The sequence below is a fragment of the Arvicola amphibius genome, chromosome 12 (assembly GCF_903992535.2).
Source record: "Arvicola amphibius chromosome 12, mArvAmp1.2, whole genome shotgun sequence".
NCBI classification, from domain to species: Eukaryota; Metazoa; Chordata; class Mammalia; order Rodentia; family Cricetidae; genus Arvicola; species Arvicola amphibius.
Window position 1 is genome coordinate 74,484,346 of NC_052058.2, and position 19,403 is coordinate 74,503,748.

At 32.5% G+C, this 19,403-nt stretch overlaps 1 protein-coding gene across 2 annotated transcripts in view; it reads right to left on the reverse strand.

Moving 5' to 3' along the window:
- The window catches only part of Brinp3 (BMP/retinoic acid inducible neural specific 3), a 384,777-nt gene extending 365,583 nt beyond the window's left edge, over positions 1-19,194 (reverse strand). Inside the window, exon 1 of one of the 2 annotated variants that reach the window (XM_038349419.1) lies at positions 18,959-19,194. In XM_038349419.1, the coding sequence (XP_038205347.1) occupies positions 18,959-19,194 (236 nt within the window). The remainder of the gene's footprint in view (positions 1-18,958) is intronic. The other variant, XM_038349420.1, reaches the window with a different exon arrangement.
- Between the last annotated feature and the right edge of the window lie 209 nt (positions 19,195-19,403).

Consider the following 19,403-nt stretch of genomic DNA (forward strand, 5'->3'; position numbering starts at 1 on the left):
ATTAAGGGTCAATTATGAGGGTAACACAATTTTGTGTTATTATTGCTTTAAGTAAATTTTAGGTGGATGTGCTCAAAAAGAAAAGGGGAGGAATTGCTACAGTTTATCAATAAAGAGATAAAATTTTACGTGTGCAACAATTTTCTTTGGAATGCTAAATATTGTGACGTCGTAAGAAAAAACAAAATTTCTTATGAGACAAGTTATAGGATTACATCTCTTAATTGTAACACTGTGCTTATAAAGCTATAAATAGAAAATACTTAATATAAAATATTTAATAAGTAAATACTTAACAAAATTTCAATCATCATACAAAATTATCTAAATAATCTATTTCACACAATACAACAAAAAAAAATAAAATCTACAATGATACATTCTATTCAGTAGGAAATTATACTAAACAAATAGACTCTGAGATTTAGAGGACTGAGAGGTGAACTGAGGCTGCATAGAAATAACTGAGCCCTGAATGCAAGGTGCCACCTGCTGGAAACTTTACTGACTTACTGGAGTATATATTGAGCACCTGATATGTCTATGACCATATCCTCTATCCTGGATTTATGACAACTGTCAACAAATACTTTATTATAAGGGTGTCTACAGCCATATACATTATTGGTAAATCATTAGACAATTACACATCATCACACGTATAACAATACTAGCCTTTCTATAAAGCAAGATTTAACCTGTATGCTGCCCAGGGCCCTCAGTAGAATCAATACTGTTTAAAGTAGCTTTTAATATTCATTGTAATTTTCTTACTGTATTAGTGAGGGCAAAAATTGTAGCCTCCACAAGAAACTTGGACTGATTCCTTGAGAAGAAATTTACAGTGGTAGGTTATAGTGAAAAGTTTAAGCTTTTGTTCCCTTGCTTATTAATAAAACCTCAGACATTTAGCTTCAACCTATAGGAAAAACACATCTCAAATAAAGCCACAGCATTATGAGATATTAAATCACAAGTATGCAAATATGTGCATAAATATCACTATACTTGTCATTTTATCCCAGGAAAGACATCAGAAGATAAAATTCAAATAACAATATTTATTACATTATGTAATAAATTATGCTTATTACAGAATCTCCAGGGTTTGCACATAAAAAAGAAAAGGACAGGATTCTTCCTAGAATAACAAAATCAGCTTTGTCCTCATTAACAGGTGTTTTAAATAGAAGCCTGAATTAAACATAAGTATGTTTAAGTACCTTTAAACCTTGAGAAGATATGGAAATATATTTCTTTATTTAATTGTTTTTCATTTGTTTGCGTAATATGTTGCTTTTGATGAATGCCCGGGCCTTATACGTGCTAGCAAACATTCTACTACCTACGTGAAATCTCAACGTTTTGATATCCTGTTGGTACACAGTTTACAATTTCAAAATATCTGACATTTAAAATGAATCTTTTCTATTTGTATGTAAACAGATCCTTAGATATACAAAAATTTCAAGGAAGAATATAGGAAAAGGATTTGTGAATATTTGAAAAAGCCTTGTTCTTTTAAGTTTCATAACATACTTAAAGGTGTAATGTTAAAGTGAGTGTCACAAACCACACGAAAACACAGGCAATTTTTAAAAGTTATGACTTTCATTTTTGACATTAATTTCTTTTTTCTTGATTTTACTAATCTATACATTTTTTCTCTGCTCCCCTCAAAAGCTATGACTTTCATTGTCAAAATTTCAGAGTACATTTAAACATTAAAATAATGAGTCTAAATTAACATTTCCCTCTCAAACCCAAGCGTCTTTACCAAATCATGTCTTCATCATTAGGTATAGCCTTTAGATTTTTAGAACAACAATGACATCTTTGGTGAATTGAATAAGATTATCCCCCATAAACTCATGTTGTTTTTAATGCTTGTCCCATGTGAGTTGCATGCACTATTAGGAGATTTGGAGTGGGTGTGGCCTTGTTGGAGGAGATATGTCACCGTGGAGGCTGGCTTTCAAGTCCTTATATGTAGTCTGAAGCTACACTAAGTGTCAAAGTTTCCTTCTGCTGCCTGCAGAGCAAATGTAGTACTTTAAGCTACCTCTCCAGCACATCTGCCTGCATACCACCATATTCCCCATTAGGCTGACAATGGCCTAAGCCTCACAAACTGCTAGCCTCAACCAATTAAATGTTTTCTTAAATAAGTATCTCCATGATCACGGTGTCTCTTCAAAGCAATAGAAACCTAAACTAAGACAACACCATCTTATTTTTATAATGAACCAATATAATGAGAATTCTAAATATTGTTGTAGTAGTTTTCATTTATTTAGTTGTGATCTGATCTTACCAACAATTCTCATTTTTTTGATTGCTCTACTATTACTTTTCTCTTAATCTATACAAGCTAAGCCAAAATATTGGTCCCATCAATGTTACCCTAGTTAATATTTCCATAATTGCTTTTCAAAAAGATAATAATCCTGATTTTGGTAAGTCTCACATTTTAACATCAAAATCCATAATTTGTTTAACTGAGTAGTCTGTTCTGACTGGTGTATTTTATATAAATTTCTTCAGCATCTGGACTGAGCCAAGATCACTTACTTCTCAATCAGAAGACTAAATATGATTCAGTTTCCAGTACTCATATGGTAGCTCCCAACTACTTTTAACTTCAGCTCATGGGGGTTGAATACCCTCTCCTGATTTCATGTGTTTCAACACACTTGTGGTACACATAGATATATGTAAGCACACAAACAATTTTTTTTAAAAAAATACATTAAAATTTTAACATTAAATCATTAATACTAAAGCCACTATGTTGAGAGAGAAAATAATTGTTATGTGAACATTAATTCTGCCTGAGGTATACCTGGGACTGACAGACTTTTGTGAGTATGAGAAAGAGCATTCTCTATCATAGAGAAGAGCCCTAATAAGACAGACAAATTTTTCCTTTGAAGACTTCATAAGTCATACACTGCCAGATCTTAGCAAAATTAGTAGCAAGAATAAAGAAATGATGACATCAGAGCCTTCTCAAGTCACCATTCTCAGGTTCCAGAGAGAAATCTCAGTGGTGTTTTAAGCTTTTCTGAAGTGTAACCACTATAGCCTCTTTCTGCTCTGCCACAAATCAGGTTATAGAATGGATATTTTTCTTTATTTTGTTTTGTTTTGTTTTTCCTACTGAATATAATTCATTGTTTCTATCAAATCACTTTATTACCATATTTCTGGATTTAGTATACATGTGTGTTGCTAGAAGTAAAGGAGGAGGAGATTTTCATACCAAAACTTGTGAATTCATGAGTGTATAAAAATTTGCAACATCTACATGTCAAACACTGTACAGTGATAACAGTTAATAAGCTATTGAATGTACAACAGGAATAAGGAATGGGTGTTAGTCTAAATTTATGAGAGGAAAAATCAACAGGATAAACAGAAAGTATATTCGGTAGCATTACATTAGTAGAAAGGCATTAAAAACTCAAAATGTTGTGTAGGAAAAAGAGAGCAGAGCTGTGGATTCCTGGGGTGAAGAAAGAATAATAGAGCAATTACCCAAGCCTTCAAGAGAGAACTCTTCAGACAAGAGGAGAACCCTGAATCCATGGCACTACTGCCTCATTGGGAGTGGGGCTATGCAGGTCAAAACTTCTCAAACTATATACTTCAAATATTGTATGATAGTTTTGGCTCAATAAAACTCTGTTATACATAAATAAGATTTTTATTCTAATTGTCTGCCATTGAGTTTTATTAGTTGGTGGGATTGACTTAGTTTTCTCAGGACAAGATTCCTCAAGAACACTTTTATCAAAAATATGCACACACAATATGTACCATACAAAAATAAACACATTTTATGCACTGTACAAAATATGCTCACACAGTATTTATTACACAAAAAATGCTCACACAGTATTCACTACATGAAAATCTGACTTAGTGTATGTTTAGAGTTTGACTAATTTGCAATGAAAATAAAGCTATTCACTATACTGAAACCAATTTTGTCATTCTATATATTTAATTATTCTTATTAGTGTGTTTGTTGTTTTAGTCTTAATAGCAATTATGACATTTTCTGCAATAAATGGAATATAAAATTTAGAAATAAACTAGAAATAGTAGGTCAATGTGATAAGGAAAAGAGTTCACTGAATTTTTTTAAATCAAAAATTAAGCTCAAAATCATTCTGATATTAAATCAAAAGTAAAATTTTTTCATCATTTCTATTGCATAGTTTTGAGCTTTCTCCTTTCATAAACAGTTCAAATTTTCATGATGTTAATAATACAAATTTGATTCCACAAGAAATATGACTTGTTCAATTATTCTTTCGTGCAACCATGCAGTAAGAAGTAAACACAGGGATTTTCTTTATTTCCTTGTATACTAGCTGAGGACATATGCAACCAGGCACGGAGCATTGTCAACAGATGCAAGGATGTGGAGAAATACTAATATGAACACTTCTACAGAGTCAATTATCTAGTTCTGCAAGCTATTAACAGCTGCCTATGTTAGTCCATCATAAACTAGCCAGGTTAAATAAAAATAATGCCCAAAATAAGTAACATAACATTTTTATGTGCAGTATCATTGGAGGAAAAATGAAATAGGTGTCAATGAATTTCATGATCAAATACAAAGCAAAGATTTGCAAAATGTTGGTGAGAAATCATGTATTATAAAAAATAAATTTCTTATAGTAAATCTTCAGTGTTCAAAACTGAAAGGAAATATTCTAGGTTTTATATGTATAAGTGTAACCACATAGAGAAAAATGGTAAAGGTGGGCTGAATTATTTCATTTCTAAATTGAGATCATTAGATTTTTATTTGAATATAAAGAAAAGTGGTCAGTGCAGAAGTCTACAAAATCTGAATATCTACGCATATCTTAATTACTCGAAAGCAATATGCAAAGTAGGAATCTAGAGGAAAGCATGTCTGGGAATATAAATCAGAGTGCATCACCAGAAGAACTGAGTTCAAACCTATTTCATATTTTGGTCACAACCAGATTTCAGAAATAAAGTATAGATAATGAACCTCAAGCAGTATTCTCAGTGAAGTTTTGTAGGCAATCACAATAAAAAAGAAGCAGTACCTATATTACTAAGTATACAAATATTGAAAATAAAATTAAAACCTATTAATATCTCATATTTATTCTAATAAGAGAAGGTTAGGAAGCTACATGTGCTAAAAGGAATAACTGAATTGAATTTGGTATTTTACAATTTCAAACCTCTTTCAGAATAGCTATTTATCTAGTCTTGAGTTGTCTAGATCTATTTGTGTTCGTATTCTTCCGTTTTGTAATTAGTGTATCAAAGGAGAATATGTCACATATCTTCAAAGACACAGAAATTTAAAGGTGTGTTGTATCATTAAGACCAAAATAGGAAACTTCAGACATTTACAACTGAGCAGGACATATGGGATGTTTTCAATATTGCTGTAAATGAATAATTAATATAGCCAATGCTATGACCACTAGAGAAAACAGTTGGAGCCATAGAAAGAAAATATAAGGTAGTTTTTTTGTTAAACAGTAAATAAAGTAAAACTTTATAATATGCAAATCTGATAAAGGTTAGCAAAGTAACCTTTGTGAGAAAGTGAGAAAGAGCTTAGAAGTTACAGGCCTAACACACTGTGCTCTTCACCGGCAACACAATAAGAGTTATTTGTGTTGATTCATGAAGTCTGTCACCCTGGGATGTGCTGAGGTCAGAGATACTAGAGATATTTAAGGACTGAGTATATGATTACTAGAAAGAACACGTAGGGCTGATGTAGATAGCAGAAATTAAAGTTAATTCCTGAGTAATGCAGTTGTTCAATCATTAGATTCTGTAAGTTTGTCTGAAAGGTTCCTATCACTTTTAAAATGATAACTGCAAAAAGCCCTGTCCATTTGTTTATATATTGAATGTAGAGAGAGTTTTTTTAATTGTTGAATTTATCAAAATTTATATCAAAACATTACTTTACAAATGATGTTCAGTTGAATGGTTGCATATTTTGAAGATATACTTTAATACATTTTAATTGAGTGCTTATTTAAATTTCTAGCATGTTTTGAAATAATAGCTGTGTGTGTATTTAAGATAAGACAGCACACACACACACACACACAGAGCACAGTAGAAAGCCCCTTTTTTTTTTAAGCTGCTTCTAATTTCAGGCTGACAGGAGAGGTAGTTTAATTAGTGAACTGCTAATATCTATTTAAGTGAGCAGCCAAGGAAAGCTCTGCTGTAGAAAGGACATGGGAAGACCCTGGCTAGCCCTTCTCTTCGCCTCTTGCAACTGTTTTAAAAAAGAAAGAAAAAAAAAAGAAAATGATTTTCACAAATGTGGAAAGAAAGTGAGAATAAAAAGAAGAGTATGTCTATATTCACAAAATTCAATTCGTTTTGGAATACTGCCTATTTCAAAAAATTACAAATCGATATCTTGAAAACACCAGACCAGAAAGGATGAAAGACAACACTTGTAATTTGTGTGGTTTTCTTTGGAAAAGAGTACCTACTGACTATGAAAATCAGGGCTAACAGGTGGACGCAACCATATAAACCAAATAATCAAAGTATTTATATAATGCTGAATCTGTCATTGCTCCATTACTTTCTTTGATTATTTACATGAACTCACAATTCCTTATATTATTTTTATTTCAACAGCAAAAAAGAAAATATGAAAACAATGTAAAAATAAAAAGATTCTTAAGTATAATTAGTTATGTAAAATAAATACCTTAAATACAATATGGATTATTTGTAATTTAATTTAAGAACTGACTCTTATGAAACTGAATTATAGTCCCTAAAGTTTTGAATTAGTAAATTTATTCCTAAATGCAATTATTCTAATATTTTCAAAGGATATTAAAGGTATGAATTTCTATATAGAGTAAAATTCTGAATTATGATTAAACAACAAGATTTAAATCAATCTCATTGTTTAATCTGAATGATAAATATACTGAATAAATGTGTTTACTAATTGCTTGTTTATGTGTGAAATACTTCTGAGAATAATCTTGTCACTGTACTGTGCAGTGTGCTGCAGACTGATGAAATAATTCACAGAAATTCAACCAATAGGACTGATAACTTTCATCATATGATAACCCTTAAAATCATACAAAAGAAGCAAAAGACTTGGAGTTAATAAGGAGAGAGCAGTAATAAATTTTATAAGCAAATACACTGAAACACAGATGTATATAAAACTGTTATTATGAAGAAGGTATTTATTATAAAAGATGTGTAAAAGACAAGGAAGAACATGTATGAAGTCCTGAATCTTACTTTAGTTTAAATGCTGGACTACACATTCCCAAGAGTTCCCAGTTTTCCTTTGTTGTAGAATATTGATCTTATAAATGAGAAGATATGTAAAGAGCAACTGAATATTTAATTTCACAGATGAGATTACAAAAGGCTAATATAAACAAGGATACTAAAATCTCAGTCATCTGTATTAAAGCAAGTGATGTACAACAAATGGTAGAAAAAAACCCTAAAACACCTGCTTACCACGATGACATAGTATTTCATTAGAATGAGCTTTGTGTTCAAAGTCAGGTAAATGTAAATAAAGTTGATGTTCAGAAGTAACATATTGCCTTCTCAAGGAAGCAAAATATATATAGAAAGATAGAAATAAACAAAGGTAAAAGAAAATCCTGTTTTCGGGGCATTCGGACTAATATGAATAAGTGAATTATCTAAGTGACAGTGACATTCAGGAATAAAAAAGCCCATTGGGTCCCTGTTATTATAAGATTTGTGAAATGGGATTCAATATCATTTTTTTTTTTTTGGTTTTTCGAGACAGGGTTTCCCTGTAGTTTCTAGAGCTTGTCCTGGAACTAGCTCCCGTAGACCAGGCTGGCCTCGAACTCAGAGATCCGCCTGCCTCTGCCTCCTGAGTGCTAGGATTAAAGGTGTGCGCCACCACCGCCCGTCGGGATTCAATATCATTTTATGAAGGATTTTGTTTTATCATAAGTGAAAGAACCAATCATACAGCAGAAAGATCATACAGCAAAAACACAGCATTAATCTTCTCTCTTTCATACTCAGTGACAAGAATCAATTTTCTTTGTTAAAAGACTTCTAAGGTATTTTATAGATTCCATATATATATGTATACATGTATACATATATATATGTAATGAATATCTACATGCATGAAGCCTGATTACATCCATGAAAAGTTAATGTAAAACTCAGACACAGACCATCTTCATTGCTGTTTTTACTTTATGATAATATTCTTTATAAAGTCTTTTAATTTCATTTATAAACATGTAAATGTATTTCTGAAATTAACTTGTGACTTCTGCTCCTTTTTTTGTTTAAGTATAGTAACATCAATATAACGCAACATAAATTTGGCTTTTAAACATGTTAGAATGGTTTTAGTTGTTTTACTAACATTTCAAAAGATTTGGAATTTTTATTACTGAAATAAATATTATTTATTGCCAGTGATATTTTAGATCTTTTGAATTTCACTGAAATCAATTACTTTTTTTGAAATTAAATTCTGTATGTTTAAAACTTTAAGTCTTTAGAGTGATATTTTGAGAACTTTAAACATAAGGTATGATAACTTTATTTATTATTTTGAAATGACTAGTGGGTTGGAATAAAGACAAATTATTACAAATATTCTACACATACATTTTAAAGAAACATATTATATGTTTTTACTTTACAAACTTGTATAAAATATAAAATTTATATTGTAATTATGTATATGTTATTTTCTTACATTGCTTTACCTTGTAATTCACTTCATTTATGAAGAGAATGAATTAGCATCTGTGTGGCAATTACTGTTATTAAATTTATCTAAAGGATCAAATATAGTTACTTCCTCATTAGATGGTATGGTTTTGTTTGGTTTTGAAGGGAATCACCAAATACCTCATGTGAGGAGTGCAAGTTTGTTTCATGTGACAATATGCAACATGCTCCAATTTGTATATCGTAGCAATTGCCAGAACTTAATTTCTTTGTATTACTGAAATAATTGCAGTTTTGACTTTCTTAAAATCACATATTGCCAAGTTTTATATTTCTAGAATTTTTGTTTTTCGAAAGAATATTTAATTGTTTAATAATCCACAGCAAGACAATTTTAAAATGATGTCTTTTTATTTAGTCATTTTTTCTCTAAGAATTTTTAATTACATTTAGAAGCTTATTATAATGGAATTGAAAGAGGAAGGTAACACATGATAGCACATGGCAGAAGACAGGGGCTAACTGTGGAATTAGTTCTCTCCTTCTACATTTATACAGATCCCTATCAAATTCAGGTCATCAGATTTGTGTGGCAGTTTATACTTGTTGGACCATCTACCTGGCTATAAATAAATTTGTTTTTTTTTAAAAAAACTTCTACTTCATAAATTTAAACAAAATTACTTTTGAACATCTGTCTTATTTTTAAAGGTTTTTCTTGACCTTAACATGACAATTATTCCTGGTGTGTGTTAACCATTTGGGTTCCTGCCCCTAGGATATTTTAATCATTATGTTCCAAGTCAAAGTTAGTCTCACCCAAGAAATATGGTATAGCACTTCAGTATCATTTTAAAGCAGCTGTGTTTTCTGTGTATCTCTAGATGAAATGATTTTATTTGACATTTACTCTTATTTTACTTTGTCTACTTAACTCACCTTACCTAAACCGACTCTTATACATTTATTAACTCTCGTCTTTCCCAAATCTGTTTCTTCAGATGTAATGGCGTCATAGAACATACTGAAGTAACCAAGTGTGCACATGTCTGTAATGTTTATATGTGTGTTTAATAGCTGAGGAACAGGTGTTTGTGGGTAAGGAATATGAACAGGTGGAACAAGTGTAGTGTAGACTATTACTGAGTTTTAAGATGATTACTAATTCCATTGTTGGCTAAGGTTAAACATTTGTGCTTACTTCCTTCGGTAATAAGGATATCTGAACAAAGTTTTACGGAAGACAAAGCCATCTTTGCAACTGCTTTATTTCATTTTTATCTGCATCAGGTTTGATAAAGTGAATTTTGTCAGAACCTACATTTTGTTAAAAAGAAAAAAAAACTAGGCCACTTATTTCATGTGTATGTGTGTATACATGTTTATTAGCATATGTGTTTGGTGTATTTCTTCTTTGTGTACACGTGTTTGAGAGGTCACCCACAAAGCCTGTGAGCATTTAGTGGCTAGTGTTTGACCTCTATCATGAGTACTGTTATTGAGAATTCTTTCTTTCTGTCTGTCTTTTTAAAAGATTTTTGTTTAATATTTTTTTTTTTGAGACAGGGTTTCTCTTTATAGCCCTGACTGTCTTGGAACTTTCTCTGTATACATGGCTGGCCTCGAACTGAGAGATCTAGTTACCTCTGTTACACTAGTGCTGGGAGTAACGGCATGTGCCACCATTTTCTGGTATAAACTATTTCTTATTGATAAGAACTCTTAGGAATCAAACAAATAAAATTCAAGCATAAAATTTCTGGTGAATCTTTTATTTGTCAGTGTGATGAGTGATTGTTGAAATGGCATCCCACCTACACAGTGATCTATAAGTTTCAAAGTATCACACATTAGTGTGCCTCTAGCAACCCAAACGTGAATGAAAAACAAAACCAAGACCAAAGCCAAAGTTTTCAGAGCTTTTCTGGATAAGGCACTTGCTGTACATACAGGAGGATTTCAGTACTCATGTGTTTCCTCCTAGATTTGAGGTTTATTTAATACACAAAGAATCATTGCAAAATTCAATTAAAATATAAATAAATGATGTTTTACCATTAATTTATTCCACAATATTGCAGAAGACATATTTCTCAGACAGTTCAATATCCTTTTACTTTTGTGACTACCATTCCTTACATATTTGAGGAAGAGAACTTTGCAGTGTGGCTTCATGACAAGTTAGGTAAGGACACAGGAAAAGGCTGCCTTACTGACAGCTTTTATAAGCATGTAGGTAGCTGAAGATAATGATCTTGTTGCCTCCTGGATTTTATGTGAATGCCACTCGAACAGATAGTTAAGATAACTCTTTGTTGAATAGCAAAATATGATTAATCAGTTGCTAAACTACCACTATTCCTTTCTTGTTTTGACATTCATTTAGTACCCAAATTTATTTAATGCGTTTTTCGGAGTTTAATTTTGTCACCTATAGATACCATTTCATAGGAATTTTTAAATGATTTTAATAGGGTTTAACATTTTAAAAACATTTAATCAAGAATCTTCATGATTTTTACTTTAATATGTACAAATTCTTACAGAAGCTCTTCAAAAATGTCTTTCTAATTTCATGATATTAGTGAGATTAACACCTTGCCTACCTTCTCTAAATAGTACTTTTATATATTATTCATGTTATATAGAAAATTATTCCCAAATTTTGAGGCTAGAAGAAAATTCAACTTTTTTAAATCACTGAAAATAGTGCATATTTATTAGTATAAAATATTTACTGGATGAAATTTATCAATATGTATTTAACATAGAAAAAGAAATCTATGGATGTATTTTCAAATATCAGGATATTTAATTACTAAATTTTAGTTTTACTTGGAGACTTATTTTCTATAATTGTGACAATATATTTATTTAAAATGAATTCATTAAACATGAACTCATATAACATATGCAGATATTTAACATTTTATCCTGTTTTGTAGCATCATTACTTAAAATATTTGAATATGCATTGTTTCAAATTGAAGAAAATGTCATCAAAGAAATATTTTAGTAAAATAATCACACATATAATATATGATTTATTATATAGCTAACATTATTATTTCTTTGTAAAAATGTATTTATAATTAAAAAGCATAATGGGACAAAAGCCACACATAAAACTGAGCATTTTTCTACAATCCATGAAAGTTTAACAATAATCAAATGTAAATATTGAATTTGGAGATAGTTCAAAAGAAGAATTAATTCACTTTACAAACTTTTATATTTAACTCAAGGTTTGTGAAGCTGCTTGCAGCATCTGTATTGTAAATACAGATTCTAATCCTGATATTTCAACTTTTGAGCGTTGTCCACTTTTTATAGAAATCCACTCTTCCCACGACCACTTCTCATCTCAGCATTAGTGGTCGCAATCTTTAAAAGCTGCTCTCTTTTGCTTCATCATATTATAGTTTATTTTGTTCTCTTCACTTGAGATTTTCTCAGTCTGATCTGCCACTAACGTTTACTATATACATGTCAATGCCATTATAACTGAGTGGTCAGTGGTTTTGATGTGTATTTCCTTATGATATAAGGTATAAGGAATCTTTAGGTTTGTCAATATTTTGAAGACATTTTAAAAATATTCTGGAAATCATTTTTTACTTTTCTATGTAAATCATTTTGTGTGAGAAATAAATTCATGTGCATGTTACAAAAATATATTTAGTCTTTTTATAGAAATACTCAGAACAAATAATTGTTTCTTTAAAGATTCACCCCAACTTGCACAGTAGCTACATATCCAGTGATATATGAAGTAGCCATCTTTATCAGCATATTTTATGTGTCTGGCTTTGTTAAACATTTCAAGTCTTTTCCAATTTAAAATCTTTTATTCATACATACACAGCAATATTGATGTGCATATATGTATATACACATGTTTATAGTATATATTTAATTATATTTCTATATTATTTTATATTTTATATTAATATAAAGTATTATGGTATATGTATAAATAGGATATACATATATGATACTTACATATATATTATATTTTTATTACTTCAGCTATAATTAGAGGATCCAAGTAAGGTTCTTCCATATAAATAATTCTCAAATTTTTAAGCTTTAAACTATGTGACATAATTATATGAGGCTATTTTGCATAAATATATTGCTTTATTTGCATTTAAACTTCAACAAGAAAAGTTCAAGATGCTTACTTTTATTAGTTAATATATTTAATCATATTTCTTTTAAGAGTTTGTTCAGGAAACTTCATATTAAAAAAAACAAATTGATCCCTATTTCTTCCTATTCTTACATTCATAACATTCTTTAAAAAGTTTCTCTGAGAGCCGGGTGGTGGTGGCACATGCCTTTAATCCCAGCACTCAGGAGGCAGAGGCAGGCGGATCTCTGAGTTTGAGGCCAGCCTGGTCTACAAGAGCTAGTTCCAGGACAGGCTCTAGAAACTACAGGGAATCCCTGTCTCGAAAAAACCAAAAAAAAAATTTCTCTGAGGAAGCAAAAATATTATAACAGCATTGCATACTTACACTTAAATCACTAACATATCATCATGGTTTACTTCTGCATGAGGTTTTTTATGAGATGGGATAAAGAAAGTCAAAAGAAATATTTGATGTGGGATTCCCCTCTGCATGATGTGAACACCTTTGGTTAATAATGAAATTGTCTTGGCCCTGCACATGGAATAAAGTTAGGCTCAGAAACTAAACTGAATGCTGGGAGTAAGAAGTCTAGAGTCAGAGAGAAGCCATGTAGCCCCACCTGAGGTGGAAAGAACTTTACCCAATAAGCCACTGCTATGTGGCAACACACAGATAAATGAAGATGGGTTAAATTAGTATGCAAGACTTGGCCAATAAGAAGCTAGAGCTAATGGGCCAAGCAGTGATTTAATTAATACAGTTTCTGTGTGATTATTTTGGGGCTAAGTGGCTGGGAACCTAAAAGCAGCCTCATTGCAACAAATGTTAACTGCCTTATCTGAATATTTAATTCTGTGAAATGTTTCAGTTATAGGAGGAAAAACTTTGAAGATGTGAACTTGGAACTTTCAGGAATGATCTAAGAAAGACATCAATTTGCCTTATTGATAACAATTCCTTTATCTTGGCTTCCTGTAACCTGTTAAGTTTATAACTGGAGATTTATCAATTCAACTTGTTAAATTTAACTTTTTAAACTGATGTGCTGAAAACAACAAAAGGAGATCAAGGGGATTAAAATTGGAAAGAAAGGAATCAAACTTTTGTTATTTACAGATGATATGATAGTGTATATAAGGGACCCAAAAAACTCTACCGGAGAATTCCTACAGCTGATAAATACCTTCAGTGATGTAGCAGAATACAAGATCAACTCAAAAAACCAACCACATATCAGACAAAGAACTGATCTCCAAAATATATAAGAACTCAATAAATTAGACATTAGAATTCTAAATAACCCAATTAAAAATGGGATAAGGAACTAAACAGAATTCTCAACAGAAGAATCTCAAATGGACAAAAAGATACTTAAGAAAATATTCAGCATCCTTAGCTATCAGGAAAATACAAATCAAATCAACTTTGAGATACCATCTTACACCTGTCAGAATGGCTAAGACCAAACACACCAATGATAGCTTATGCTGGAGATGATATGGTGTTAAGTGGAACACTCATTCACTGCTGTTGGAATGCAAACTTTTACAATCACTTTGGAAATCAGTATGGAAGTTTCTCAGAAATGTTTGAATCAACCTACCTCAGGATCCAGCAACACCATTCTTGGTCATAGACACAAAAGATGCTCAATCTTACTACAAAAGCCTTTGCTTAAGTATGTTCATAGCAGCATTATTTGTAATAGTCAGAACCTGGAAACAACCTACATGCCACTCACCCGAAGAGTAGACAAAGAAAATGTGGCTCATTTACACATTAGAGTACTACTTGGTGCTAAAAAACAATGACATCTTGAATTTTGCATGCAAATGGATGGAATTAGAAAACACTATTCTGAGTGAGGTAACCCAGACCCCAAAAGATAAATATGGTATGTACTCACTCATAAGTGGATACTACCTATAAACAAAGGACATTGAGCCTATAGTTCATGATCCCAGAGGAAAAGATACCTTGATTAAGGGAGCCATGATAGGGTTAGAAGAAACCTGGCTCTAGAGAAATTCCCAGAAATCCACAAGGATGACCCTGCCTTAGACCCTAAACAATAGAGGAGAGGGGGCCTGATCTTGACTTGCCCTGTAGTTAAACTGATGATTATCTTAAATATTACCATAGAACCTACATCTAGCAACTGATGGAAACAGAGGCAGAGACCCACAGCAGAGCACTGGACTGAGCTCCCAATGAACAGTTGAAGAAAGGGAAGAATGAGAATATGAGCAAAGAGGTCAAGACCATGATGGGCACACCCACTGAGACAGTCTCATTGAGCTAATGGGAGCTCACCAACACCAACAGGACTGGGAAGACATGAGCATAGGACCAAACTAGTCCCTCTGAATGTGGTTGACAGTTGTATGGCTGGGGTAGGCACCAGGGTTTATCCCTACTGCATATACTGGCTTTTTGGGAGCCTATTCTCTTTGGTTGTATACCTTGCTCAACCTAGAAATAATAGGGAGGGACTTGGACCTTCCCCAAACAATATGCCTTACACTCCCTAAGGATTAGTTGGGGGTGTGATGGGAGGGTGTGTGGAGGGGATGGGAGGAGGGGAAGAAGTTGGAACTTGTTTTTTTTTTTTTAATCTAATAATTTTTTTAAAAAGAAAAAAATTTGGTGTGCTGGAGAAACAGACATATACTGGTGAGCTCACTGCCTTAGTGGCTTCACCGTGTAACTATAACATTATGCCCCTACTTATTAATACACAATAAGTTCATTCCTATTTTATGATTCAATGGCAAACATTTCTTCAATGTAACTGGTTTTGTTACTTCTTTTTCAGTATTTTAAAGGTTTATTTCTATTTTTGCATGTATGTTTGTGCATTTTGTCTGTGTTTTGCCTATGTATTACATACCAGTTTGGTACCCACAGAGGTCATGAGTGATCACTAGATCTCCTACCCTAGAGTTATGGATGGTGCAGCTCACAATGTGAGGGTTGGGAATTGGATCTCGGTACCGGTGAAAGTTGTCCATCTTTTTAACCTCTGAGCCACTTCTATACAAACCCTTATTTTATCTTTAAATGTTCTACATTTGCTTCTATTTTCAAATTATATGTAAGCATGAATTATTAACATGCAACCAAATAAAAGAAGTATCCATATTCATATTCTACATGCTCCAGATTCTGAGTCATGGAGGACTCCTGGAACCATTCATATAAATCTTCAGTAGGAATGCTCGTGCACTTTTGCTTAGACTTGCCAAGTTTAATAAGCAAAGAAACTGACAAATCGTTCTGTTAAAATACAATAATAAACAGCAAATATTTTTACCAATAAATATGTCACAATATTATAGAAGGAATAATTCTCAGACAAATATATACCATTTTACTCTGGTAAAGCATGTTTCTAATATTGCAAAGGTAAGGTATTTGCAGTGTGACTATCACCAAAAGGCATTGGCAGTACACACCAAAGGCAGTACTGTATCACAGAGAGGAAAACAAACTTTATATGGGACATTGCTCCCCTGATTCTAGGAGCAAAATTTGATAGTACTTTATAAGTGCTTCTATCAAATAAATATAGAATGATAAAACATTTATTTGACAAAAAGCTTTTTTGATAGGGGAGGAAACAATGGTAATTGCTCCTTTGGTGTGTGAGAACCGTGATCTTGAATAATTTCATCTTGCTCTAGTACTTGAAGTTAACGGGATGGTATGCCTCCAGAAAAGGACATGGGTTGAAGGAAGACAAGGGCAAGCGAAAGAGATCTGACTTAATTATATTAGCATGCCATGCATAATATGCTCTAACCTAGAGCTAATGCCTTCCCCAAAATTTGACAATATAATATGCCACATGAAGGAGTTTATGGTGGTCATTAGCAATAGTAAATCTGGATTACTTTAGAAAATCATGTGGTCTTTAAAATGATAAACCAAGTAGATAATGTGGAATATATTAATTTTCCATCTGTTTTAAATATTCATAATTTCCATATCAGTATTTATGGCAAATATATGCAAAAGTTATAAAAAAAGAATTCAACACTTATTTTCTTTATTGAGAAAGGGTTTTCCTGTCTGTCGCTGGCTGTCCACAGTCTTGCTCCTTAGACCAGACTCATCTCAAACTCAGAGAATTTGCCTGCCTCTATCTCATGACACATGCAGCTAATGCTTGGCACCTAAAACCTATTTTTGCAGGTAAATAAAAGACAAAAGTAAGAACATTCCGTATAAAATTAGTCTAATATCTAAATCTGTGATTCCTACCCTTTCAAAAATGAAGTCAGTTTTTTCAGAATAATGTTTTGTATCTATGGCGTTGTATGGAAAGGTAAGCAATGTCCCTGCCCTTAAGGAAATGCTGGTTGGCAAAATCAAATATCTCTCGTCACCAAAACTGAAGAACTTTAATAAGAGGTTATATTAATCACTTCACAGAATTAAAAATGACCATTGCGTTGCTCTTAAAGCACAAGAGCCTTTAAAATGCTAAAACCCAGGTCAAAAATAGGTGGACCTTAAACCCTCATTTTACAAATCTACTTAGCATCTGGTCATGTTATTCAAGCTACAAAGTAAGCATGTGAGAGAGGCTAATAAAATTACTTTAAAAAAAAAAAAAAGACCAAGCACTACATGAGGTTTGCAGAGCCTCTCCAAATGTTTTATGTGTTCCAGGCTTTTAAATACTATGAACCAAATAATTTCGATTCAACTCAAAACATGAAGAAACATGTGGAATCTGTCTGTTCTTCACACTTGACTGGCAAATAAGTCAAGCCACCGAAACTCATGCATATGACACCTTAGATCCAGGCAGAAACAGATGCCAGTACAACATAGACAAATGCTCTGGTGCTACCTGCCTGCCTGCCAGTCTGTTAAAAGTCTTGCATGGCTGAAGTATTAGACATTCCCACAATCGTGAAGTCAGGTTTCTTCAGTAAGTCTCTGAAGGAAGATTCTTAATTAAGCACATATGCATAAAAGCATATGACCAGAAATCTTATGCCCTTTTTGTCTCTGACAAATTTAGACAGAAAATTCTCAGTAATTGTCACTTTGGTTAAAACTGAGAATAACATTCTTTCTGCTTCTTAGACTAAATATTGCTTTGCGTAAACTAAGGCTTTTTTAAAAATTTTTTTGGAAGTTCAGCTATGAATAAATATGCAATGCAAAAGATACTCAGTATCTTCTTCTAATATGGACTACAGATAAAATTTGTAAATTTCTCGTGCTATATAAAAGAGTATGCAGGCCTGAAGCACAGTGCCCTCTGGTGCACATACTGCATAAAATAAAAATATTTATATAACCTTATCTGAATGAAACAGACATAAACATAATAAAGTTAAGTTTGATTCTTCATAAATGCCAACAACTAGGAGTAACAAACTCTGCACTTAAGAAACATAGAAATAATCCAAAGCGATAATTTGCATAAGCAATCTTAATGACAAAGATAAATATGATCTAATTGATTCAAGTGACCCCTGGTACAGTGATCTATTTTTGCAATCTCTGGGCTGTGTGGGAAAAAGCATTCTCTGAGAATTTTAATAGATGACCTCTTTTGCACAGCTTACTTAGACTTCAAATTTAAAGGACTGATAAAGTTAGCAGCCTTACATATTAATCCTCTTCATACCCATCCGTCTGGAGTTCCTTTATAGTTATACCTTTGCATTTTCTCCAAGCTTAAGAATATACAATTACATTCTTGTAAAAGAGCATAAATTGACAGAACTCAGAGGTTTGTAGAAGGTTCCATTCCCCTTTAGGCTGAAGAAAGCCATCAACTGATAAAAGTTTTAAAAGTAATTTTCAAACACGTGAAATTATAGTAAGAAATAGCCTTCAAGAACACTGGCATATATTCTCAAAACTGAATGAGGTAAGAAAATAGTTAACTATTTTTCTATAATATATCACACCTACAAGCAGTAATTTTAGATGGCAAGAAAACATCACTGTGATGTTTGGTCACAAACCGTTTTGAGACTTTACATTGGAGCAACCCTTATTTATACACAACCTCCTAGGAGGATATCTACAATTGTTTTCCTTCATACCTGTATATCTTGTATCTTGTGCTAAATCCCTGTCGGCTTCTGTCCACAAAATCTGTATACTCCTGTGAACGATGGAAGGGTCCCTTATCAGAAAGGAGCCAGTCGAAGGGGCTTGTGGCATGCTGGTCAGAGACAGCAGCAACCGCTAAAACCCAGCAATGAAGACTCAGTACTATCCACTCCCATAGAGCCATCAGAGAGGAGAATTCAGCACCAGCTCTGCGCCGCCATATCATGCTTCCACTGGGGACTTAGAGCCTTCATCCTCTCAGCTTTCCCTCAACACCTAGACAGAATACACAGGCAATTAGTTACCCTGCAAGAGACTCTCCATCAGCTGAGGTGCTGAGCCGGCAAACTTCTCTGAATTTAGTCTACTAGATGCTTTTAAAATAGATGATAGCAGAAGTGACCAGGAAACAACACAAAATTACTTTTACATGGC